The sequence below is a fragment of the Sus scrofa genome, chromosome 12 (genome assembly GCF_054392235.1).
Source record: "Sus scrofa isolate SSC_HxYL_T2T_F1_AM1 chromosome 12, Sscrofa_HxYL_maternal_Yorkshire_Landrace_v2.0, whole genome shotgun sequence".
Lineage (NCBI taxonomy): Eukaryota > Metazoa > Chordata > Mammalia > Artiodactyla > Suidae > Sus > Sus scrofa.
The window spans coordinates 14,612,118-14,639,042 of NC_139394.1; the positions used below are offsets into that span (position 1 = coordinate 14,612,118).

General features: G+C 41.7%; 2 protein-coding genes across 32 annotated transcripts in view; one reads left to right on the top strand and one right to left on the bottom strand.

Annotated features, from left to right (window-relative positions):
• CEP95 (centrosomal protein 95) overlaps window positions 1-19,201 on the bottom strand; it is a 63,951-nt gene extending 44,750 nt beyond the window's left edge. For 4 of the 26 annotated variants that reach the window (XR_014820931.1, XR_014820930.1, XM_021066756.2 and 1 more), the window contains exons 1-6: window positions 19,067-19,201; window positions 17,226-17,354; window positions 15,492-15,599; window positions 11,821-11,928; window positions 7,944-8,049; window positions 4,289-4,404 (exon numbers count right to left, since the gene is read on the bottom strand). Coding sequence is in view for 2 of the 26 variants with exons in the window: in XM_021066756.2 (XP_020922415.2) it covers window positions 4,289-4,404; window positions 7,944-8,049; window positions 11,821-11,928; window positions 15,492-15,599; window positions 17,226-17,354; window positions 19,067-19,085 (586 nt within the window). In the remaining 24 variants the exon portion in view is untranslated. Of the gene's footprint in view, window positions 1-4,288; window positions 4,405-7,943; window positions 8,050-11,820; window positions 12,480-15,491; window positions 15,614-16,031; window positions 16,162-17,225; window positions 17,355-19,043 lie in introns of those variants that run through there. The other 22 variants (XM_084984019.1, XM_084984004.1, XM_084984018.1 and 19 more) reach the window with 13 other exon arrangements.
• A 58-nt stretch (window positions 19,202-19,259) lies between these two features.
• On the top strand, window positions 19,260-26,925 carry DDX5 (DEAD-box helicase 5). 6 transcript variants are annotated; one of them, XM_021066761.2, is made up of 14 exons: window positions 19,260-19,358; window positions 19,995-20,173; window positions 21,333-21,498; window positions 21,877-21,973; window positions 22,056-22,189; window positions 22,303-22,368; window positions 22,613-22,754; window positions 22,834-22,994; window positions 23,088-23,260; window positions 23,597-23,707; window positions 24,269-24,330; window positions 24,483-24,542; window positions 25,788-26,012; window positions 26,218-26,925. In XM_021066761.2, the coding sequence occupies exons 2-14, from the start codon at window positions 20,130-20,132 to the stop codon at window positions 26,619-26,621; spliced, it is 1,845 nt and encodes a 614-aa protein (XP_020922420.1). In that variant the 5' UTR covers window positions 19,260-19,358; window positions 19,995-20,129; the 3' UTR covers window positions 26,622-26,925. The 6 variants fall into 6 exon arrangements, with proteins under 6 accessions (XP_020922420.1, XP_020922419.1, XP_084840159.1 ...); XM_021066760.2 differs by lacking the exon at window positions 19,260-19,358 and adding an exon at window positions 19,524-19,699; XM_084984033.1 differs by lacking the exons at window positions 19,260-19,358; window positions 21,877-21,973 and adding an exon at window positions 19,524-19,699.

Here is a 26,925-nt window from a genome sequence, read left to right on the forward strand (position 1 = left end):
GGGAACCTCCATATGCCGTGGGAGCGGCCCAAGAAATGGCAAAAAGACAACAAAAAAAAATCTGTATGGAAACAAAAAAAGACCTTGAATAGCCAAAACAATCTTTAAAAAGACAGAGCTGGAGAAATCATGCTGCCTGACTTCAGACTACACTGCAAGATTCTAATAATCAAGACAGCATGATAACAGCACAAAACCAGCCACACAGGACAGATGGAACAGAAGAGAGCACGGGAAATAAATAAACCTATACACTTACACTCAATCTATGACAAAGGAGTCAAGAATACACAGTGGAGAAAATACAGTCTCTTCAATAAGTCGTGCTGGGAAAATAGAACAGCAACATGTAAAACAATGAAATCAGAAAATTTTCTCCCATCATATACAATTAAAAAAAAACCTATAATGGATTAGAGATCTAAATCTAAGACTGAAAACCATAAAACTTCTAGCAAAAAAACAATGGCAGAATACTTTTTGTTTGACATATACGAATGTGAATATGAATTATAGCAATACTTTTTTGGATCTGTCTCCCTAAAGCAAAGGAAATAAAAGCAAAAATAAATGGCACCTAGTTGGATTTAAAATCTTTTGCACAGCAAAGGAAACCACTGACAAAAAAGATAACCTTTAAAACTAGGAAATACTTGCTAATAACATGACCAGTAAGGGGTTAATATCCAAACTATATAAACAGCTCATACAACTCAACATCAAAAAAATTAAACAATCTAATTAAAAAATGAGCAAAAGACCTGAATAGACATTTTCCCAAAGAAGACATACAGATTGCCAATAGGCACAAGAGATGCTCAACATCGCTAATCATCAGAGAAATACAAAACCACAATAAGAGATCACCTCACACTTGTCAGAATGATTATGATTTAAAACCACAAATAACAAATGATGGTGAGGATGTGAAACCCTTATACAATGTTGGGGATGTAAATTGGTGCAGCCACTGTGGGAAAAAGTATGGAGGGTTCTCAAAAACTAAAAATGGAACTACCACGACCCAGCAATTCTACTAGTGGCTATATATTCCCCCCCCCCCAAAAAAATAGAGAACACTAATTTGAAAAGATGTGTGCACCCCAATGTTCCACAGCAACATTATTTACAATGGCCAGGAGATGGAAGTAACCTAAGTGTTCCTCAACAGATGAATGGAGAAAAAGGATGCTTTACATATATGTATATATGTGTGTACAATAAAACACTAGGGAGCCATAAAAATGAAAATTTTGCCATTTGCAACAACATGGATGGACTTGGAGAGTATTATGCTAAGTGAAATAAGTCAGAGAAAGACAAATATTGCATGATATTACTTATATGTGAAATCTAAAAAATAAACTAGTGACCATAACACCAAGGAAACAGACTTGCAAATAGAATAAACTAGTGGTTAGCAGTGGGGAGAAGGGCAAGATAGTGGTAGGGGGTTAAGAGGAACAAATTATTATATATAAAATAAATAAGCTACAGGGATATATTGTATAACAGGGAATATAGCTAATATTTGATAATAACTATAAATGGAGTATATCCCTTTTATTATTTTTTTTCTCTTGTACCCACAGCATGCAGAAGTTCCCAGGCCAAGCCACAGCAGTGACACTGTCAAATCCTTAACTGCTAGGCCACCAGGGAACTCCTGGAGTATACCTTTAAAAACTGTGAATCAGGAATTCTCTTGTGGTGCAGGGAGTTAAGGATCCTGTGGTGTCACTGCAGCGGTTTGGGTTGCTGCTGTGGTGTGGCCCAGAAACTCCTACATGCCTCAGCAAGGTCAAAAATAAAAAACTGTGAATCATTATGTGTACACCTATAACATACAATATTGTATATCAACTGTATCTCAATAAAAAAGATTTAAGAAAAAAATACTGTACTGCATATTTGAAAGTTGCTAATAGAGTAGATCTTGAAAGTTCTCATCACCAAGAAAAAAAATTTGTAACTTTGTGGTGATGAGTATTAACTAGATATACTGTAGCAATCATTTTGCAATATATACAAGAATCAGTACTGCATACCTGTATAACTGATATATGTCAATTATACTGCAAAAAAACTTATAGGCTTAAGAATTAAAGCCTAAATTAGATGTCTATGAACATATATGATGGCATTTATCTGATAATTTATTTATTTACTTTTGTCTTTTTGCCATTTCTTGGGCCGCTTCCGCGGCATATGGAGGTTCCCAGGCTAGGGGTTGAATCGGAGCTGTAGCTGCCGGCCTCCACCAGAGCCACAGCAACACGGGATCCCAGCCTCATCTGTAACCTACACCACAGCTCATGGCCACACCGGATCCTTAACCCACTGAGCAAGGGCAGGGATCGAACCCTCAACCTCATGGTTCCTAGTTGGATTCGTTAACCACTGCGCCACGACGGGAACTCCTATCTGATAATTTAAATCTAGATGTAAAAGGAAGTTACTATATGACATTAAACCCAAACACCTTAGCCTGGCTTTTCTGTTAATCTTTCCTTTTTCTTTAACTGCATTATAATCTAAACAGTTAAAATACGAAAACAAGTGATTCAATTTTAACAGATAGAACCTTTCTATGTGGCACTTGCTATCACAGAGCCCCATTTCTAAAACCACTATCCCTTCCATCTGACTCTCTGCCTTGAAGAATGTTTCTTCAAGGCAGAGGGTCAGATGCATTAATTACATTTGACTCTGGTCACTCCACTACTTTGCCCAACCTAGTGGCAAATACGTGTCTTTGGTCTACTGTCTGACCTTCCAGACTTCTCTGAACATAATTCCTTGGAATGGAGATAGTGTCTACTCCTTGGAAATCAGAATAGTAATGCTAAAAGGGATTTCAGAAGACAGTCTAGTTGAATTCTCTACTTTTAACACTTGAAGAAACAAGGGGTCAGATAAGTAGGGCCTTGTCCAAAGTCACAAGCCAGTAGTAAAGTCTGGATGAGAATGTTGGCCACTTAATTACCATAACTTAATGGACTTACTTCTACGCTAGAATTCTTCTGCTTCCATTAAAAAAAAAAAAAATACTTATTGTGGGCCTGATGTTTTGCTAATTTTTAGAATACTAAGATGAATATAAATAATTTTATTATTTGTCTTATCTATTGATAGCCTCCACAAGTGGAATGTAAGCTCCATAAGGGAAGGGATTTGTGTCTGTTTTTTTTTTTTTTTTTGTCTTTTTTTTTGCTATTTCTTTGGGCCGCTCCTGCGGCATATGGAGGTTCCCAGGCTAGGGGTCGAATCAGAGCTGTAGCCACTGGCCTACGCCAGAGCCACAGCAACACAGGATCCGAGCCGCGTCTGCAACCTACACCACAACTCATGGCAACGCCGGATTGTTAACCCACTGAGCAAGGGCAGGGACCGAACCTGCAATGTCATGGTTCCTAGTCGGATTCGTTAACCACTGCGCCACGACGGGAACTCCTGTGTCTGTTTTGTTTACCACTTTATCACCATTGCCTGGCACAGGGGAGGCACTCAATAAATATTTGCTGAATGAATATGAGATGGTTACTCTCACTGGAATTCACAGTTTACAGAATAGTCAAAATTACAGCACAATGTGAGAATGGTATTATTGAAATAAGGCAAAAAGGTCACACTGTAAGAATACAGAACCTCAGAGGCTGGGCTTTGTACAGAGTGAGTCTGCCAGGAACAGAAAGGAAAAGAAACAATATGATGCCAACAGAAAAGCAAGGCAACCAAGGTGGGCAGAACAGGGGGTGGATGGCTAAAGAAGGGCAAGATGAGAGGCTCAAAATGGGCTTGAAAGATTGGAGAAGGGTAAAATGAGAGGCTCAAAATGGGCTTGAAAAATATTCAGATTTACTAAGTATACGGCAGTAGACTGCTAGAAACGTGACCTGAAGCCTGAAGAAAAAATGCCACTGGATATACAGACTTGGTTGAAATCATGAAAAAAAGTCAGTCACCCAGCTCAGGAAACTACATTTAGCGGTATTCTGAGTGTGATCAGACCATTAAGCTGCAACGAGAATTTTCTTCCCAGGTTATCAGGTCCTATCTATCACAGGACAAACTTGCATCTACCCATCAGTCCACTGGGGCTCCCACTTGACCCATTTTGGACAACTGTCAATAGTTAGTGGGTAATGGTGGTATTCCGAAATTTCAGTTTTGTTGTCCAGTTAGGGCTCTTTCTATTCTCAACTTTTAAACACTCTCAAACATATCTATTTACATTTTCATAGTTGTATGTTGAATAATAACTGATATTTAAAGTTTAACTACTCACCATTACTTCTCAGAGAAAAGGTATGTGCTGTGTCTCCAAGTCTAATTATTTCTCCTGTAGATTCCGCTTCATCTCCATCCCAAGAGGGGCCCAACACCTCAGACGACAAGGAACACCTGAAAGAGTTCCCTCGCTTAGTCAGTGCCTGGCCTGACCACTAAGGGCCCTTTCCGTGAGGACCCAGAAAGCTGCTTCATTCAAGCTGCTTATCTGTTTTAATTGATATATGTATGGTGGAAAAAGCTGCATATAAAATGTCAAGGACTAGATGCGTAAAAGAATACACAGAGGAAACAACGAACACTGGTTACAAGTGTGGAAGGTAGGAGAATCAGGGTATTAACTTTCCACTAACGATCTTCATATTTTCTTTTTTGGCTGTCCCAAGGTGTATGAAGTTCCCAGAGTTGCAATCTGTGCCATTGCTGAGGCAATGCTAGATCCTTAACCCACTGTGCTGGGCTATGGATTGAACTTGCACCCCAGTGCACCCCAGTGCTCCCAGTGCTGCAGAGACGCTGCCAATCCCACTGTGCCACAGCAGGAACTCCTTTGTACTACTGTTTCACTTGTGTACTTTCAAATAAAACCTAATAAACAAAGTCAAGAAATTCATCTTATGACGGTCTCCTTTAAAATATTATTTTCTAGGGAGTTTCCACTATGGTGCAATGGGATTGGTGACATTTTGGGAGCACTAGGATGCAGTTTCGATCCCTGGCCGTGCACAGTGGGTTAAGGATCTGGCATTGCTGCGACTGCAGCTCGGATCTGATCCCTGGCCTGGGAACTCCATATGCCTTGGGGCGGCTAAAAAAAAAAAAAAAGGTAAGACTTTCTACAATGTACTATATTCAAATAAGAAGAGGCTTTACGGAGTTCCTGTCGTGGCGCAGTGGTTAACGAATCCAACTAGGAACCATGAGGTTGCGGGTTCGGTCCCTGCCCTTGCTCAGTGGGTTAACGATCCGGCGTTGCCGTGAGCTGTGGTGTAGGTTGCAGATGCGGCTCGGATCCCGCGTTGCTGTGGCTCTGGCGTAGGCCGGTGGCTACAGCTCCGATTCAACCCCTAGCCTGGGAACCTCCATATGCCACGGAGTGGCCCAAGAAATAGCAACAACAACAACAAAAAAAGACAAAAAAAAAAAAAGAAGAGGCTTTGCCTGTGCTTTTCAAACCATGACGACCTCCATATTTAAAAGAAAGTCACAGTATCATGTTCAACCCCCACTTAGTGGAACTACAATCAAAACTGCAATAACACTGTATTTTGCCTATGAAAATAGCACAATTTTTTTTTCTTTTTTTGCTTTTGCTTTTTAGGGTCACACCCTCGGCACATGAAGTTCCCAGGCTAGGGGTCAAACTGGAGCAGCAGCTGCTGGCCCATGTCACAGACATAGCAACACTAGATCTGAGCCGTGTCTGCAACTAACACTAGAGCCCACAGCAATGCCAGATCCTTAACCCACAGAGCAAAGCTAGGGATGAAACCTGCAACCTCATGGATACTAGTCAGATTCATTACCACTGAGCCACAATGGGAACGCCCAAAACAGCACAAATTTTAAAACTCTGGTATTGGTCAACAATACTGGTTCATGAGGGTGCAATAATCCAGCATTTTTACATTGCTGGTAAATGTATAAATACCCTTTTAGAAAGCAATTTGGCAACTTTTAGCAGCCTTATAGTCTTTGACTCTGAATGTAACTTAATACATGGGCAGGAGAGGAGTTCTCTTCGTGGCTCAGTGTTTAATGAATCTGACTAGAAACCATGAGGTTGCAGGTTCGATCCCTGGCCTTGCTCAGTGGGTTAACGATCTGGCATTGCCATGAGCTGTGGTGTAGGTCACAGATATGGCTCGGATCCTGGGTTGCTGTGGCTGTGGCGTAGGCCAGTGGCTCCAGCTCCGATTCGACCCCTAACCTGGGAACCTCCATATGCTGTGAAAGTGGCCCGAGAAATGGCAAAATAATAATAATAATAATAATTATATATATATATATATATATGGGCAAGAGAAGGGAGGAAAAAATAAAAGTAGGTATCACATTAAAGAAACAGTAATATAAGAAACACAGAAAAGGAGTTCCCATCGTGGCTCAGTGGTTAACGAATCTGACGAGGAACCATGAGGTTGTGGGTTTGATCCCTGGCCTTGCTCAGTGGGTTAAAGATCCGGTGTTGCCATAAGCTGTGGTGTAGTTTGAAGACTCGGCTTGGATCCCATGTTGCTGTGGCTCTGGCATAGGCCGGCAGCTACAGCTCCAATTAGACCCCTAGCCTGGGAAACTCCATATGCTGAGGGTGCGGCTCTAGAACCAGCCAAAAGGCAAAACAAACAAAAAAACAGAAAAAACTACCACCACTGTAAAAGAGTGGTTTAGTAAATTATGATGCACTCAAATGAATGGTATGTTATACAGTGATTAATTATGATCTTTTCCATTTAGGAAAAGACTTAATGTGTTAAATTTTATTTATTTATTTATTTTATTTTATTTTTTTGTCTTTTTTTTTTTTTGCTATTTCTTTGGGCTGCTCCCGCGGCATGTGGAGGTACCCAGGCTAGGGGTTGAATCGGAGCTGTAGCCACTGGCCCACGCCAGAGCCACAGCAACGCGGGATCTGAGCCACATCTGCAACCTACACCACAGCTCACGGCAACGCCGGATCGTTAACCCACTGAGCAAGGGCAGGGACCGAACCCGCAACCTCATGATTCCTAGTCGGATTCGTTAACCACTGCGCCACGACAGGAACTCCTAATGTGTTAAATTTTAAAATGCAGGAAACAAAATTACACACATAAGGTGACTAAATCCAAAAAAAAGAAAAACTCAGTACCAAAGATTAAAGTACAGGAGCTCCCATCATGGCTCAGTGGTTAATGAAACTGACAGTTTGATCCCTGGCCTCGCTCAGTGGGTAAAGAATCCTAAAGAATCTGCGTTGCCTTGAGCTGTGTTGTAGGTCGCAGATGCAATTCAGATCCCACACTGCTGTGGCTGTGGTACAGGTCAGCAGCTTCAGCTCTGATTGGATCCCTAGCCTGGGAACCTCCATATACCGTGGGTAGAGCCCTAGAAAGACAGAAAAAGAAAAAAAAAGATTAAAGTACAACAAAATGTTGACAAGCAATTATTCAGTTCTGAAAGAGGTTATCTTTTATTCTTTTTTTTTTTTGCTTCTTTTTTATTTCTTGGTACTTTCTAAGATTTTTGCAAGAAACAAAGTACTTTGATGATTGAGGGAAATTGTAAAATCTAATTATGTGGTTAATGGGAGAATTAAGTATTACATATTGCTTGAGGATATTTTTGATCCCCACCTCCTTGTGCCTGCAGCATGGAAGTTGTGGGCCAGGGATCAAACCGACACCATAGCAGCTACCCAAGCCACTGCAGTGACAATGTCAGATCCTTAACCTACTGCACCACAAGGGAACTCCACAGCTTGAGGTTCTTAAAACTCCCTCCAGGAGGTTTAAAATATGAGAGGTTAGTAAAATTTTCACATTAGCTTTTTCTGTTTTGGTTTGGCTTTTTGCTGCCATTCCGGCATACTGTGTGCAATTTTAATTCTTAACAGAAGGAAAAGCATAACTTGTTTAAGTTCTTTGATTAAATTCATAGACACTGAATGCTACCTCTCAAAAGAAACTCTTTTCCATGATGATCTGGATTCTTTAGTACTTTCTGGCTCTTCTATAGGTTCTCCTTGATGGGACTCTTTAAAACTCTGTCCAGTTTCACCTGTTTAGAACAGATAAAAATAATAAATGACAAGTTAATGCAACTATTTCTCTACAGGGGATAGACAGAGGTGAGGACAGTAAAATACTCGCAACCTCTTCCTGGTAAACTGGACTCTTGTGAAAGTGAAATAAGAAATTACCTACAATTGGGCGTTCCCGTTGTGGCTCAGTGGTTAACGAATCCGACTAGGAATCATGAGGTTGTGGGTTCGGTCCCTGCCCTTGCTCAGTGGGTTAACGATCCAGCGTTGCCGTGAGCTGTGGTGTAGGTCACAGACACGGCTCGGATCCCGCATTGCTATGCGTCTGGCGTAGGCCGGCAGCTACAGCTCCAATTAGACCCCTAGCCTGGGAACCTCCATATGCCACGGGAGCGGCCCAAGAAATGGCAAAAAGACAAAAAGACAAAAAAAAAAAAAAAAAAAAAAAAGAAAGAAGAAGAAATTGTCTACAATGAAAATGCATTACTTGCATAGCAAAGAAGCAAACACAAGTACTGCCTTAAAAGCAGTTTCTACGGTTATATTAGCAATGGCTTTATTTTTTAAGTTAGGCAGTAGTTCATTTGTTATTCTTTGTATCTCTCTGAGGCAAGATGACTAGGGAATGGCTTCAAAAAAACATGACTGTGTCAGCCTACCTCAAGCTCCAAGACAATCAAACCCTAGCCTAAGAGTGAGACCATATCAAAGCATGGATGAAATTTTCCTTAAGATCATCAACCTCTTTTCTACTGCAACATACCTGAGAAATACACTTTCAGTATTTCTCATGAGGGGAGTGATTTCAGGAGGAATGTGGATGAAATCTCCTACTTCACATCTACCCTTCTGGATGTTCTCAACCTACTTCAAGAGATTCTTCTACTCAAATATCCACCTTCGCTTCTTTCTTTTCATTTCTTTTTAGGGCCACACCTGTGGCATGTGGACGTTCCGGGCTAAGGGTCGAATTGGAGCCACAGCTGGTGGCCTACAGACACATGGCCACAGCCACATGGGATCCAAGCCGTGTCTGCAATCTACACCCACAGGCTTGCTTGCAGCAGCACCGGATCCTTAACCTATTGGGTGAGGCCAGGGATCGAACCTGCATCCTTACTAATACGATTCAAGTTCTTAACCCCCTAAGCCATAATGGGAACTCTGCACCTTCACTTTTTTCTATTTCTTTATTCACCAAACATTTTAACAATATTAGTCATTTATTGTGAGTTAGGTTTAGTACTAAACTACTTAACCACATCTACTTATTTAACATTCATACGTTCATAAAAGAATTTCAGATGAGAAAACTAAAACTTAGAGAGCATTGCTCATACAGTGAGAGATGAAACTTAGTGAGTTGTACAGCTAGGGGCATCAGTGAGTCCAGAGCCTGCCTTCAAAGCCCTTGTTCTTCAGTGGTAAATGGCAATGCTAGCTCAGGTACTAGAAGTAACTGTTCAGCACATCTGATATAACTAGTGATAATAAAGATTTATTTTCCATTATTACTTGGCATTTTGAAGATTCTGATCAGTTCTAGGTAATACTATATAAACTTGGATCTGCAAAGGTGAGAATCAGAGTTTAGAAAACATTATCCAACTACTGTACTATCACATACAAAGGCCACATTTAAACAGCCCCCTAATAGCAGCACTAAGCTCATCACATCCTACTGACCCACCCTGGGAAGATTTCAAACCCCCTCCAGGATTTCATTATTACAAGGCTCACACATAAGTACCTCTTAGGTCTGTCCTCCTCTCTCCATCCCCACTGTCTATCATCTCTCCCCTACCTGCAATCACACACTACACATAAAAACTGCTGTCATTGGAACACTTCAAATTAATCTCTTAAAGGTAGTTTTCGTCTTTACTCTCACTGCTAAAATGACTAAAAAGCCACAAAGCATTGCAATACCTATTGGCAGCCTTGAATTAGGTTGTTTTTTTTTTTTTTTTTTTTGGTCTTTTTGCCATTTCTTGGGCTGCTCCCTAATTGGAGCTATAGCCACTGGCCTACGCCAGAGCCACAGCAACGCAGGATCCGAGCCACACCTGTGACCTACAGCACAGCTCACAGCAACGCCAGATCCTAACCCACTGAGCAAGGGCAGGGATTGAACCCGCAACCTCATGGTTCCTAGTCGGATTCGTTACCCACTGCACCACGACGGGAACTCCTGAATTAGGTTTTACCTGTCATTCACTCCCCCACAATTCTCCTACAATGTTTTTTATTATATATGTTTATGGCCCTCTCCCTGACTTGAGTATAAATTTTCTTGAAAGCAATAACCATGGCATGCAGCTCTGAATCTTCTTAGAGTAACTGGGTTGATATTTAATATATACTAAACATGCAAAACTCAAGATTTTTTCAATAAAAAAAGAAACATCCAGTGTGGCGTGCCTTTCAATCTTTCCTTCTAAGTACCTCTATATGCTTTTAAATCTTTTTGGTAACAAAGGCAAAACACAGAAAACTGTAACTAAAGAATAGAAGATTAATTTCAGATGTTACAATCATAGCATAGGTCTCACTATCAACAATGTGAGAATTACGAATGATAAAAAAATTGGGGCAGGCTTGTCTTCACTTGTATAAGAATTTATGTTAACTGCTATTGCTGCTGGAAACTTGTTTTAGATAACTTCACCCATTCTCAAAAGGTCATACAGTATTCTAACCACGGCATACAATATTATTTACTCGACCAATCTCAAACTATTAGGACACATAGGAGGGTTGTTTTATTTTTTTGGCAATGATAAATAACACTGCATGAACACCTGCAAGCACTTAGCTTTCTTTTGTAGTATTTCCTTAGAGCAAATTCCTAGAACAGGATTTATGGAGCCAAAGATTATGAACAGTTCTTATACACTGCTGACTCAGTTTAAACAACCATAACTCTTTTGGAAAATAATATGGCAATAATGATCTCTATATTTTCATTAAAAAAACATAAAATCAAAACTTCACACAATAAACTACTATAATTTGGAGAAATGAGTTATTTTTTATTTTAATTGTCCACTGAAAGAGTATTTATTTATTTTAGAAATGAGTTATTTAAAGAGTAAAATAAAAAAATACTCAGGCGTTTCTGTTCTGGCTCAGTGGTAATGAACCTGACTGGTATCCATGGGGAGGCAGGTTTGATCCCTGGCCTTGCTCAGTGGGTTAAAGATCTGGCACTGCTGTAAGCTGTGGTGTGTAGGTCACAGACACAGCTTGGATCTTCCATTGCTGTGGCCATGGCATAGGCTGGCAAATGCAGTTCTTATTTGACCCCTAGCCCGGGAACTTCCATGTGCCGCCTGTGTGGCCCTAAAAAGAAAAAAAATTTTCAGGTTGTCACAAACCTAAATATAGGCTGGACACAGTAGCTCACCAACTCTTCCTGCTGATGACTCAGCAATATCCCAATTTGTAATAAAAATGGCAGTTCTGACATAGCAAATTTTGTATTAAAGAATTTCATGTACTAATAGGATAATAAGTAATTTTAGCCAGAAATTAGTTTTCTATTATGGATTAGCTTTAACGTCATTTATAAGCAACATCCAAGATGACAAAGGACATGATGATAGTCTAGGACAGAGTTTTCAACCACTTGGAACAGTGTGAATTGAAATTAAACTTACAATTAAATTTATCAGATACACTGTATCACTGATTCTAATTCCTATGGAGAAAAATAGGCAGAAAGATAAAAGACAAAAAGAGACATAACACAGAATAAAAGTCAACCAAATTTCTATTCTTAAACTTACTTTTCTCGTGAGATGTTTCACTGTGTTCTGTTAGATACTCCAGCAACCCATCAAATATTTCTAGGAGATTCTTAATAGATTCTTTATCTCCTTTCACTATATTTTCTCCTGAACATAGAATACAGAGCTATTAAAAAAAATTAACCAAGAAATTGAAAGCCTCATAATTTTGAAATGAATGTAACACTATGAAAATATTGCTCGAGATACAAGGATTATAAACTAATCCAGGGTAAAAAGTAATATAAGCATTAAAAACATTAACTTCCTAATGCTTGATTATATCTGAAGAAAAAGGGGATAGTCTTGAATATTACAGTTGATAATTCACTGGCATAGTCCATTTATCAAGAAGCAAAATGAGTTAAGAAAACATCCTCTAAGATTTATAAACCAAAATATAAAGCAATTAAGCTTAACTTTATAAGGCTGGTGGAAAAAAACACAGGAGGGAACACTGTTTCAGATCATGGGACCCTATTTCTAGATGCTGAATTGTTTTGAAGACAATAGCAGTACTCTAATATAAGACAGAACGAAAAAACTTTGGATACTTCATCAGGAATTCCTAATTTTAAAAAAATTTTAAGAGTTCCCATTGTTGCTCAGCAGGTTAAGAACCCAACAGTATCTGTGAGGATTCGGGTTTGATCCTTGGCCTCGTTCAATGGGTTAAGGATCCAGCGTTGCCCTGAGCTGTGGTGTAGGTCACAAACGAGGCCCGGACTCCAGGTTGCTGTGGCTGTAGCTCCTATTTGACCCCTAGACCAGGAACTTCCATGTGCTGCAGGTGTGGTAGTAAAAAGAAAAAAAAAACCAAAATTTTAATCATTCACTTTGTATAAATTATGCCATTTTTTGATTAAAAACTGACCATGGCTCCCTGCAATAATAAACCCCCACTTTTCAAAAAATTTTTTTTTGCTTTTCAGGGCTGCACTTGCAGCATATGGAAGTTCCCAGCCTAGGGGTCGAATCAGAGCTGCAGCTGCTTGCCTATGGCACAGCCATGCAGGATCCCAGCTGCACCTGTGACCTTCACCACAGCTCACAGCAGCATGTGATCCTTAACCCACTGAACAAGGCCAGGGATCAAACCTGAGTCTTCATGGATACTAGTCGAATTTGTTACCACTGAGCCACAACGGGAACTCCATAAAACCCTTTCTAATCTCACCTCACCCCCAAACTCTCCAGCCTTACCTCCCACCACACCCACTTTATACCTGGAAACTATTATTTATTTATTTATTTTTATTTTTTTATTTTTTTGTCTTTTTACCATTTCTTGGGCCGCTCCTGCGGCATATGGAGGTTCCCAGGCTAGGGGTTGAATTGGAGCTGTAGCCACCGGTCTACGCCAGAGCCACAGCAAAGCTGGATCCGAGCCGCGTCTGCAACCTACACCACAGCTCATGGCAACGCCGGATCGGTTAACCCACTGAGCAAGGGCAGGGACCCAACCCGCAACCTCATGGTTCCTAGTCGGATTCGTTAACCACTGGGCCACAACGGGAACTCCGGAAATTAATATTTAAACAGTCCCTAGCACAGTACCTGGCCCATAATAGGTTTTTAATAAAATAAATACTAAGTTGAAACGTTGACAAGAAATGGGCCTGCAAAGGCATGGAAACTTGACAAGTTTAATGTTACCCAAAAGGGACTTCAATCAACATCAGGTGGGGATGGAACTTAACTCTTGAGACACTTGGGTTGTCCTTTGGGAGATGATCGTGCCTGGCATGACTTCAAACCAGCATGGGAGAGGCAGAGGGACAATCTCAAATCTGACATTTGAGATAACCTAGCCATTCATAACTTCAGTCGTGAAGCAAAACAAACCTAAACCAGAAATTCTGTGTTTTACAATACTACTGGCAAGGCTAGTCAATGTTTGACAGGTTTCTTCTATTTAAAATTAAACGGAAAACTTGTTTTTAAGCCCTATGTTTTCTGGTTTAACAAGACACACAAGCATACCCCCTAAGGACATAACCAGGATTTCTGGTTTCTAGGATGGGGAGTATATGCTGCCAACCCAGCAACTAAGACTGCCTGCCAGAGTGCAGTGCTTCCTGATGTAGGAGAAAACACAGCACACAAGGAGTAAAAAGCTGCTCTACAGTCTACTGGAGGAGGTAAGCAGTTTACACTCTTCCATGGGGTGGGTGTGAATTCTCAGGGGCAGCTCTGCATTAAAAAGTTTTATAGGCAGATACTACCTTGCAGTATATAGTATATTTATACAGTAAGTACAAATGCCAAAAATTGCCCTATTTGGGTGATAAAGCCATTGGAAACTTCAAAAACAAAAACAGGAAAACCCGAGGATTATCCCTCAAAATGAATTTTCTCCAAACTAATTTATCACATCTACTCACCTACCACTGCACTAAAAAACTCACGACAGTATTTCTGTAAAAATGAGTTCTTATTAAGGTGAAAATAAAAAATGTAAATGACTTATCCTGATTAACATATCTCTTTTAAAGACTATCCAAGAAGAAGTCAACAGTATAAACCCTCTCTTCATTAGCTTGAAAGACATTACTGAAATAACCCTCATTCTCACACTATCTACAAAAAAGAAGGATTTACAAATATATTTGGTACCTTCGCTTTAGAATACAAGCATGTACCCTTTTTGGAAACAGGATGAAAAACAATTTACTGGTTTTATTTTGAATAGGTTATGTATTCACATGATTTAAAATTCAGAGAGCATAAAGGGTATAAAATGAAAAGCTTCACCTCACTCTTGTCCTGCAGCCCTGTAGTTCCTCTTATTAGAGGCAATCAGTACTACAGGTTTCTTGCATATGCTTTGATAGAGGCCTTCTGCATTTTATCAACTGCATGGGTATGCTTCCCACTTCTGTTGTTACAAATAGTAGTGCACTCTGCACCTCATCATTGTAACTGATTGCACTTTTCTCACATGATATATATTGGAGATCATTCCACTAATAGGGAACATTGTACACAAAGAGCATCATCAATTATCTTTAACAGCTGCAGAATAATTCCCTAGATGGAGCTATGGTAACTTATTAAACCTGTCCCTATTAATGGACATTTAGGGGTTTCTAATTTTTAGCTTCAACAAAAAAGTAGCATGGTAGCTTTAAAGCAACGACAACCAAAAAAAAACATACCTCAAACTAGGTATTCTTTTATCTAGGATTCCTATATCTCAGACCCATCACAAACTCAGTGTTTGACTCTCCTAGGAAAGCATCCAAGGGTGGTGAACTTAACTATACCAATGGTCTTGGCTCAATCTTGCCGTTTAGTCTACTTTACAAGCTTACTCACTTGGTTAAACAATGTCTAAGGTTCTACCAAATTACTTTAGTAAAATGCAAAATTACCTGATGATTAAGATACCAACCTGTTGGAGTTCCCGTCGTGGTGCAGTGGTTAACGAATCTGACTAGGAACCATGAGGTTGCGGGTTCGATCCCTGGCCCCACTCAGTAGGTTAAGGATCTGGCGCTGCTGTGAGCTGTGGTGCAGGTTGCAGATGTGGCTCGGATCCTGCGTTGCTGTGGCTCTGGTGTAGGCTGGCGGCTCCAGCTCTGATCAGACCCCTAGCCTGGGAACCTCCATATGCCGCGAGAGCAGCCCAAGAAATGCCAAAAAGACAAAAAAAAAAAAAAGATACCAACCTGTTATGTGAGACAAGCTGACCTGCAGGTAATCCAAAGCCAGCGAATCAATTACTGCTTGTACATTGTGAGCTTCGTCCTCTTGACTCCTGGGAATAGCTATGAGGTCTGTGGGAAAAAAACTACATAATTTTGCATCTATGAGAGTCCAAGTTTTTAATCTACCTGCCTCTGACCAGGCCTCTGAGCGCAGCTCAAACAGAGCAAACTATAAAGTACAGATAAGCACAGCCTGAATTCCATACAGTAGAATCTTTATTGGTTGAACATTTATTGATTGGATATGGTTTAATATTTATTCAAGCAACATACACATATATAAACGCTCTACGATAAGCACCAAGCTAGAGAAGGTAAAGAGGTCCCTAAATTCAAGTAGATGTTAATACTTTAATGAGGGAGGCAATACATGAATTAAGACTTTAGTACATAACCATGGGCTGCTTTCCATCAAAGAAAAAAAAACCCAGAGTTCCCGTCGTGGCTCAGTGGTTAATGAATCCAACTAGGAACCATGAGGTTGCGGGTTCGATCCCTGGCCTTGCTCAGTGGGTTAAGGATCTGGCACTGCCCTGAGCTGTGGTGTAGATTGCAGATGCGGCTCGGATCCTGTGTTGCTGTGCCTCTGGTGTGGGCCGGTGGCTACAGCTCCGATTAGACCCCTAGCCTGGGAACCTCCATATGCCTTGGGGGCGGCCCAAGAAATGGCAAAAAGGCAAAAAAAAAAAAAAAAAAAAAAGAAAGAAGAAGAAAAAAACCCTCAACAGATGTGAAAGGAGAGTTCTTGTATATTCTGTTACAGCAGCCTATTGGGAATTACTGGCATAAAGGTTTAAAAGATCAGTATAGACCAGAGTGCAGAAAAATTTTATCAACAACTTACTTTGGAATTTGTCCTCTGGTATTCAAGAAGATGGATGTTTTGGGGAAAGATTTTAAAAAAGTATTTTAAAAGATTGATCTAGGAGTTCCTGCTGGGACACCAAGGGACACAAAGGATGCAGGTTTGATTCCCAGCCCAGCACAGTGGGTTAAGGATCCAGCATTACTGTAGCTGCTGCCTGGGTCACGACTGCGGCTCAGATCTGATCCCTGGCCTAGGAACTCCATATGCTGCCGGGTGGCCAAAAAAAAAGCTGATCTAATAACTACATGCCTCTGAGCTATAAAGAGAACTGAGACTAATGAGAAAGATATCAAAAAAAAAAAGAAAGAAAGAAAGAAAGATACCAGTTAGAGGCCATCCCATTACTCCAAAAAGTGAGGAGAGCACCATAACACAGGGAAAATAAGAGAAACTATACAGAGCTTTAGTGCTTAATGGTTATAAATTATATAAAGATACAGTGGCAGCAAAGGAACCTATGGATAAGACGGAGATATCTAACCAAGGACACAGTGCTAACAATTCTTACCCACAACACTGGTTAAATACCAAGACAACAACTTTCCAAGTTCCACTCAATTTTAGAACCTATGAAGATACATTTACAGAAAAGGTGTGACTTTCACAGAACATTAGGCATGATTATTAAACAGTGGATGACCAAGGCTGTTGTTATAGATGGTTAGCATAGGTATTAAAACAATGAATGCCTATAATTAGATATAACTAAGATGCACACAAAGAGAAAGCTTAAGATTTTATATATGCTACAGGACATAACTAAAAGCACCGGAAACTTCCAGCCTCTGATACAGATACTATTACTCCCAATTTTTTAGTACCCTTACCTGGTACCTTTTCTCCCAAAATGGATTGATAAAGAGCAATAAAAACATTAGCATCACAATCTTCTAGTTCTCTAATCCTCAGGTGTATGTGACATTTCAAGAGAAGATTATTGGCAACAGTTACCCAATCTGTTGGGAAAGGAAGGGAAAAGATCAGCCTAACTGCAAAGAGTATATACGTTTATTTAAAAAACCTCACAAAAGCAGACATTGTATTCTACAGAAAATAAGAAATTCGATTGTTAGAGAATCTCAGACTGTCCTAGGCATGATTTTTTTTAAATGTATTTAATTTTTTGGGATGATTTACAAAATGCTATAATTTCAATGTTGTCGAAACTATCATGCAGGAATTCTCATTGTGGCTTGCTGGTAACAAACCTACCAGCATTCATGGGGACCTGGGTTCAATTCCTGGCCTCACTCAATGGATTAAGGATCCAGCATTGCCCTGAGCTGTGGTATAGGTTGGGGATGAGGCTCAGATGCTGTGTTGCTGTGGCTGTGGTGTAGGCCAGCAGCTGCTGCTCTGATTTGACCCCTACCAGGGAATGTCAATAAGCTACAGGTGCAGCTCTAAAAAGCAAAAAAAAAAAAAAGGCAAACAAAAAACCCACAAAACTATGATGCAAACTCAATTTTTACTGTTCCAAACTAAAATCTCAAATTACTCTACACCTTATTTTAGAAGCTATACGTAGATTTTTATTTAAAATATATTTACAAGAAGTCAGGAACATTATCTCATATACGAAAGGTCACCAGAAACTAATTAATAGATGTTGCTTCAAAATCCCAATAGCATTAGTCATGATGTTACCCAATTATCTTGCCCAAGTTGGAATTTCTCTGGTGCCCAAATAAGTGGTGATTAACTGAGGCTGTTAAGAACTGGAGTAATGACACCAACACTACTGCAGTTTTTAATTTTTTAAATTATATTTTGTGCACATGAAAAGAAATATGGTAAATACACAAAAACGTCTCTACATTCAAAATTAGCACATTACCAATACTGCTGAAGTTTCCTGCTGTCACCCTCCCTACCCTAGATACTGATAAGATGAGCAAAGTTATTTCAAGAGTTTGTCGGCCAAAGGAAACTTAGAAAAACCTGAAACAATTTGCAATTGACGGGAACGTTCTTTTATTCTGTGTGCGTTCTCTTAAGTATGTTCTAGAAACAAGTGCGAGTTTCCGTGTGAAAGCGTCTTCAAGGCATGTTATCTCCCTCTCCCAAAGTTCAGTACTCACAGCTGACCAAACCATGACAACAGGTTTGAACGCTGTCTTGGAGAAAAGGATGAAAGCGTCCTAGACAACCAAATCAATTCGCCTTTCAAAAGCGGTACTAGACAAAGCGAATGAGTCTAGAGATCACAGAAGAGTGAAGTCCACCACGGTTCTGCTATTGGCCGGGGGCATCAACAGATCTTAAAGAGGGCCGGTCCTCCAATGTTCAAATAAAGATGCAGGTACTAGCTACCTCAGTCCTCGCAATGCAAGAACTGCAGGCACAGTGAGTGGGTGGATTCCCCAGAAAAATACGAGTCCGGGGAAGCTACGCGACTGCCCTTTTCGCAGCCAGGTTGCGTGCGCTACGGGCCTCACCGCAAGGGCCCTTCTAACCCACCCCCAAAACCGCACCCCACAACCCGGAAAGAGCCAGGGAGCGGGGATGAGACCCTACCCAGAGAGCCCGCCAACTATCACGGGGTGTCACCAGCCCCGCCGGCCGCCCAAACCCGCCCGAGGCCTCAAGGTAAAAGTGGCAGGGACGTTAGGGGATTTAGAGAGGACGACTTCGTCCACACACACCGGAGCGACAGGCCGAGACTCACCAGCCTCTGAGCCGGCCATGTCGAGAAGGCAGGCCGCTGTCGGACTCTTGGCCCGGTGCGCGCGGGACGGAGCTCAGGGAGGGCCGCACGCCGCAGACCCAGTGCTGACAGGAGGGGGAAGCAAACGAAAGTGCCGGGAAGGAGGGATTAAAAAGGGAGGGACGTTAAAACCGCTTCTCGTTGCTGATTGGTCACCACAGGACCACTTCCTTTCGCAGCACGCGCTGGGGCGGCGGTTTGCGAGCTCTAAATACCATTCTCCGCCGACCAGATCCCGCTAAGGAGTTCTCAGGTGGGTGGGTTTAACAGCCCCGCGGGTCAACCAGCCGACCTGGCCGGTCTCCCCGGGCAATAGCACTGCACTTCCGGCGAGCGATTTCGTTTTGTACTCCTCCGCCGACGCCATCTGGAAAAGTAGTGCGGCCCGCTCACCCGGTGGGCGGGGGGGGAGTCACGTGACAATGTCAGGCTCCGCCTACCCGTCTCGCCGGGTTGTGGGCGTGAGGGCCCTTTGGAGACGTAAACATTTCCAAGAGAACCAAGTGGCTTGGTCTGGGTGGGCCATTTCATTGTTCGTGCTGGACCTGAAAAAGGGCGGGGCGACTTCCTTGAAGTGTGGAAGACAAGGAAAAGGTGAAGTCAAGAGAGTAAAAACTGAGGCTTCCCAGTAGTGGGTGGATGGACCCACCCTTGAAAGGAGTGAAAAACGGGAGGGATGGTTTGGGTGGGGGGAGGAGAAGGAGGGGCGAGAACATGGCGGATTTCGGAACGCCCGCGGGCGGTGCGGCCTCGGCGCAGGGGCGGGGTGATTAGGTCATAGAGCAGCTCCCAGCGTTCTCTGCGGCGGAGGAGGCGGTCCAGGCTATAAAACCGGCTGCCGGGACGCGGCCGGCACCTCATTCATTTCCACCGGTCTCTTGTCGGGCAGCTTGGGCTCCTGTCATCGCCGTCCCTCCGCCGCTGCCGCCCCCGCAAGGCTTCGCCGTCGTCGAAGCCACCTCCAGCGACTTGTCGCACCCGATTCTCTGTGCTTTGTTTCCCGCCAACCGCAACCATTGACGCCATGTCGAGTTATTCAAGTGACCGAGACCGCGGCCGGGATCGAGGGTGAGTGTGGGAACTGACCTGTCAGGCCCTGTGGGTGGGGGATGGGATGCCGATGCGGGGGGGCGGGGTGGCGACGGGAATTCGGCTTCCTCAGCCTATGTTTGGGCCTCGTCCCTCAAAGGCTTGCGCCATTTTGATATTTTTGAAACTGCCTGGGAGTTTCATGTTAATGGTTCTCGAGATCTCTTCTTTTGTCTGGGATGGGGCATCGCGGCCTCGATGATTTATCAGCTCTTGGGAGAATTCCAAGGAGCGTATTTCGAAGGGAGGGGAGCGCAGCGCTTCGAGGCGGACGAAATCGCTGCTGTTAGGTGCAACCTTTCGGAAGGTGTTTTGGGGGCCCCAGGAATTTTGTGGGTGGCGAGGCGGCCGTCTCCGATGCCGTTATTGCGGCGGGGGCAGGACGGTGACCGGCACCGCGGGAATCGGCCATGTGGCTGAGCCGCGGGTACAAAATGCCGGCATCGGACATGGCGGCGGCGCCTTTGTTACCCCGCCCGGCGGAGGAGCTCAAAATGGCAGCGTCGAGAAAATGTGGCGCAGAGAGAAATGCGAGACAAAGGGGGAAGCGCCGCCCCAGCGGGAACGCCGCCCGGCCGACTCCGCCCGGCAGGGACTCCTCCCCCGGTAGTCTCCAACGCCTCCTTTTCTTTTTCCTTACGTTTATATAATTTTGCTACCTTGATCGCGGTCCTTTCTGGGGCATCTCTCCAAGTCATTCGGCTTGCGTAAGTGTCCGCGAGATAACCCACCTTTTTCTGCTCTGTGTGCTGTTCCGTTATCTATTAAAATCAAAGCTCCTTTGCTTGAGAACAGCTGGTAGATAACATCGCTGTTAGGCTTATCCTTTCTTGTCTTTCTCTCAGATATTTAGTTTTTAAGTTCATGGGAGAGATTAGTAGCTCCCAACTATTGACGCTCCTTGTAATCTGAACTTCTGGCATTCGGGCAGCCACTTTCCGACCTGTGAAATCCCGGGCTGATGATTTGGGTTCAATGGCGTGTACTTGGTACAACGGGAAATGAAAAGGATGCGGTGCTAATTGTGGCTTTTGAGAGAATGACCGTCTGTTCCACCTGGAAGTCTTTGATATTTAGCATGTGCCAAGGGGTGGTTAATATGTCTGTACGTGTTCGAAATGTGACTTTTTAATTTCAGGTTTGGTGCGCCTCGATTTGGAGGAAGTAGGGCAGGGCCCTTATCTGGAAAGAAGTTTGGAAACCCTGGGGAGAAACTGGTTAAAAAGAAGTGGAATCTTGATGAGCTGCCCAAATTTGAGAAGAATTTTTATCAAGAACACCCTGATTTGGCTAGGCGAACAGCAGTAAGTAATTTCATGTGGTTTCTTCAGGCTGTAATTCAATAATTAATAACTTTGCAGTGAATCAAAATCTGACTAGAAGTTCCCTGCACATAACTAAGTTTTGGGGAACTCATGCTGAGTAAGTAAGGATCTTACTTACTTTGGGGAAGAGGAGTTACTACTCACTTTTGGAGACAAGTGACTTTTTCTACTTAAAATGGTTGGGTGTAACGTAATAAGTGGTTTTTGTTTGTTTAGGGTTTTTATATGGATCCAAATTTTAAAAGGCCATCTTAAAGTAGTTAAGTCAATTATGAATTTAGGAGCTTATTGGTTGCATTTTCAGTTAAGGGGAGTTGTCATGAGAAGACAACTGGATTTTTGTAATTTGTTTTGTAGCAAGAGGTAGAGACATACAGAAGAAGCAAGGAAATTACAGTTAGAGGTCACAACTGCCCAAAGCCAGTTCTGAATTTTTATGAAGCAAACTTTCCTGGTAAGTGCTAGTTTTCCCTACCTTAAAAAAAAATTCTTTCTCTCGGCATTTCTAATTTTAACTTACTTGTTTATGATTACAGCAAACGTAATGGATGTGATTGCGAGGCAGAACTTTACTGAACCCACTGCTATTCAAGCTCAGGGATGGCCTGTTGCTCTAAGTGGATTGGATATGGTTGGGGTAGCACAAACTGGATCTGGGAAAACATTATCTGTAAGTTGGGCAACTTGTAATTCTGTGTCGAGTGATTGAGGAAATGGGTTGGAAGTTAAAAGAAACCAGAAATATTTTAATGTGTAAATTCTGTTTGCCCCTTCTCTGAACAGTATTTGCTCCCTGCTATTGTCCACATCAATCATCAGCCATTCCTAGAGAGAGGTGATGGACCTATTGTAAGTATACCTTAAGCTTTGTTTAAAAGTACAGAGATTTGTCCAGTAGAAAGCAAATGACAATTTGTGGTGATTTTAAGTGGAGACGTTAGCTGTTTTGTACCATTTATCTGGAAACAAATCTGCTCTAGGTATTGGACAGCAAAATAAGTCATGTGCTGCTGTAACACTGATATATCATCACTTCAAAAGTAGACTCCGGAACTCTGCTGAAAGGTATTCATTCCACTTTCTCTTTTCTTAGTGCTTGGTGCTGGCACCAACTCGAGAACTGGCCCAACAGGTACAGCAAGTAGCTGCTGAATACTGTAGAGCGTGTCGCTTGAAGTCCACCTGCATCTACGGTGGTGCTCCTAAGGGACCACAGATACGTGATTTGGAGAGAGGTACAAAACAGAAAGTGTTTGATTTGTCACTGGTGGTGCTAAAATTCTAGATGTCTTGGTTACATTTTTGTGTTTAAAGGTGTGGAAATCTGTATCGCGACACCTGGAAGACTGATTGACTTTTTAGAATGTGGGAAAACCAATCTAAGACGGACCACCTACCTTGTCCTTGATGAAGCAGATAGAATGCTGGATATGGGATTCGAACCCCAAATAAGGAAAATTGTGGATCAGATAAGAGTAAGTACTCTTTAAATGTGTCTATCTTTTCAAACTTTGCTCTAAATTTATTCTTAGAATACAAGGCTTTTTCTTTATTCCAAAAATCTTTAGCCTGATAGGCAAACCCTCATGTGGAGTGCTACTTGGCCAAAAGAAGTAAGACAGCTCGCTGAAGATTTCCTGAAAGACTATATTCATATAAACATTGGTGCACTAGAACTGAGTGCAAATCACAACATTCTTCAGATTGTGGATGTGTGTCATGATGTGGAAAAGGATGAAAAGTAAGTCAGTCTTAATAACTCTAAAAACAACTTTATTGTACAAATTGAGTCATGCATTTATAGGTTACCTTAAACATGACTTTCAGTCATACTGGAATCTGGCTGTTGAAATTGGTCTATTCATTGTTCTGAAAATTGTTTTGCTTCCTTTGTTCATGTAATTGGTTGTCATCATGTTTCTATCATCTATAGAAAAAAAGATCTATCTTAACAGGGGCAAGATCAAGGATAGACTGTTTATACGTTTAAGCAGGTGTTTGACTTGTAGCCATATGAGTTGAAGTTAGTGTTTTGCTGACCATAACTTAGAATTCACAATTTTTTGTTTCTTTAAAGACTTATTCGCCTAATGGAAGAGATCATGAGTGAGAAGGAAAATAAAACCATTGTTTTTGTTGAAACCAAAAGAAGATGTGATGAACTTACTAGGAAAATGAGGAGAGATGGGTATGTGGGCTTCCTCCATTGAAGCAGATGTATTAATAAGAGCTGAGTTTAGGGGGAGGGCAGAAACTTTAGTAGTAACGTTAGACTTGAGGTGGGTTGTTTTTTTTGTTTTGGTTTTTTTTCCTTTTCTGTTTTGTTTTTTGTCTTTTTAGGGCTGCACCTGCAGCAGCATATGGAAGTTCCCAGGCTGGGGGTTGAACCCGAGCTGTAGCTGCTGGTTTACACCATAGCCACAGCAATGCAGGATCTGAGCTGTGTCTATGACTTAGACCACAGCTCATGGCATTGCCAGATTCTAACCCACTGAAAGAGTCCAGGGATTGAACCTGCGTCGTCATGGATACTAATGCAGTTCATTACTCCTGAGCCATGAAGGGAGCTCCTGATGGATTTTGACTTTCATCAATGGGGATAATCTGATGGTATAAATGAGAGCGTAGATACATTATTTGAAATTAAAAGGATCTTTGACCAAAAATGTTTATGTGCTTAATTAAATTCTGACAGTTAGACTTTGATGTTTAAATGTGAGTGTATTAATACAACTTCTCTTTAATTTAGGTGGCCTGCCATGGGTATCCATGGTGACAAAAGTCAACAGGAACGTGACTGGGTTCTAAATGGTAAGTATTTCAAGTGAAAGGTTCCCCACCACCACCAGAACCTAAATTCCATTTTGGTCAGTTATTTTCGTGTGTGTGTGTAATATATATATATATATATACATATATATATATATATGTATATGTATATACTTTTTTTTTTTTTTTGGCAGAATTCAAACATGGAAAAGCTCCTATTCTGATTGCTACAGATGTGGCCTCCAGAGGGCTAGGTTAGTACAAACTCGAATTCATGGCTTGGTTTTCCAGAAGATCTCCATTAATTTTTTAAAGAAAGTTTATTGCTTTCTTTAACCTCTGCATTTTTTCCAAGTTTTTTTCATATAAAGGTGCAGTCTTTGTGGCAAGGCCTAGGCATGACAATCGGAGGACTCGAGGGGGATGGAGGACTAGTGATCGGCTGGCTGCTTCCAGTCGATTAGAGAGGTGAAAAGCTGAAAGTGTGCCAGTAATCTTCAAAAGGCAGAACATACCACCTCTGCCCCGTAAACTGTTCTCTCCGGGGGAAAAAAATGGAAGTTATCCTCACAGTTCACTGCCGTGGTATTTCTTCTGTCCCATGCTTTGCATGACTGCCATGGTACAGCATTGTTGCAAACTGTTTACTGTGATCTGTGGGTCTTTGAGTTTCAGTGAGTTTGCTGAAATGTCGAAGAAATAGTTCCAAACTTCAATGTTCAATGAAATTTTTGTTCCAAGTTTGAAATGGAGAGAGCAGCTTTAAAAGGTACTAAGCCTTTTACAAATTGGTGAGTACTGGCACATAAGATCCTAGAGCAGGGACAACTTCTCACACCTAGTCAGTGGGAAAAGAAAGCAGTGCTTTGAAAGTTCCTCCCTCACCTACACAGTAGTCGTCATGTCGAGACCTGCCAGAGAGAGACACATTCTCAAGTGAATCCTGGCTTCTTGGAAGCGCTTGCCTAGACGAGACACAGTGCATAAAAACAACTTTTGGGGGACAGGTATGTTTTTCTTGCAGCTGCGGTTGTAAGGTCTTGGCAAGACAAGCAGTGTGGCCAGAAATTTGAACTTCTGATGAGTGTGTAATGCAAAGGACCATGTACCTTTTTCTTGAAAGGTCCTCAAAATGAGCACACGAGGAGGTTGCTGTGAACCTTTAAGTGGCCCTACTGCGCAGAAGCATTCAGATGTCACTTGATGATCTGTAAGGGGACTTGGCTGAATTGGGAATGTATTAGGGAATACACACACGTCCTTTTGACAGGCTCCGTTATTGGGTGGGTCACGAGGCGTATAAGTGACGTGTGCTTCTTATTTTTCTCTCTTCAATCTCAATGGTATTCCTACAGGGAATGGATAACCATTTTAACTGTATTTTTTGCAGCCCATACCTTCTTGGGAATACAATTGTCTAACTTTTTATTTTTGGTCTGGCTGTTGTGGTGTGCAAAACTCCGTACATTGCTATTTTGCCACACTGCAACACCTTACAGATGTGGAAGATGTGAAATTTGTCATCAATTATGACTACCCTAACTCCTCAGAGGATTATATTCATCGAATTGGAAGAACTGCCCGCAGTACCAAAACAGGCACAGCATACACTTTCTTTACACCTAATAACATAAAGCAAGTGAGCGACCTTATCTCTGTGCTTCGTGAAGCTAATCAGGCAATTAATCCCAAGTTGCTTCAGTTGGTCGAAGACAGAGGTTCAGGTAAGACCAGCTTTGGATGAGAAATGTTGATGGTCTTGGGTCACATTAATCGCCTACAGATCCATTTAAATGGGATTGGCGGGTGAGTAAAACCTTCAGTGCAGAGTGAAGTTGAGAAAATACTTCTCAAGAGTAGAGCTACCAATTCCTTTATGTTGTGATTTGTGCCATAGAAATAATCGATTTGCAATTTCTTTCTTGACAGGTCGTTCCAGGGGTAGAGGAGGCCTGAAGGATGACCGTCGGGACAGATACTCTGCGGGCAAAAGGGGTGGATTTAATACATTTAGAGACAGGGAAAATTATGACCGAGGTTACTCTAGTTTGCTTAAGAGAGATTTTGGAGCAAAAACTCAGAATGGTGTTTACAGTGCTGCAAATTACACCAATGGGAGCTTTGGAAGTAATTTTGTGTCTGCTGGTATACAGACCAGTTTTAGGACTGGTAATCCAACAGGGACTTACCAGAATGGTTATGATAGCACTCAGCAATATGGAAGTAATGTTCCAAATATGCACAATGGTATGAACCAACAGGCATATGCATATCCTGCTACTGCAGCTGCACCTATGATTGGTTATCCGATGCCAACAGGATATTCTCAATAAGACTTTAGAAGTATATGTAAATGTCTGTTTTTCATAATTGCTCTTTATATTGTGTGTTATCAGACAAGATAGTTATTTAAGAAACATGGGAAATGCAGAAATGACTGCAGTGCAGCAGTAATTATGGTGCACTTTTTCGCTATTTAAGTTGGATATTTCTCTACATTCCTGAAACAATTTTTAGGTTTTTTTTGTACTAGAAAATGCAGGCAGTGTTTTCACAAAAGTAAATGTACAGTGATTTGAAATACAATAAATGAAGGCAATGCATGGCCTTCCAATAAAAAATATTTGAAGACTGAAA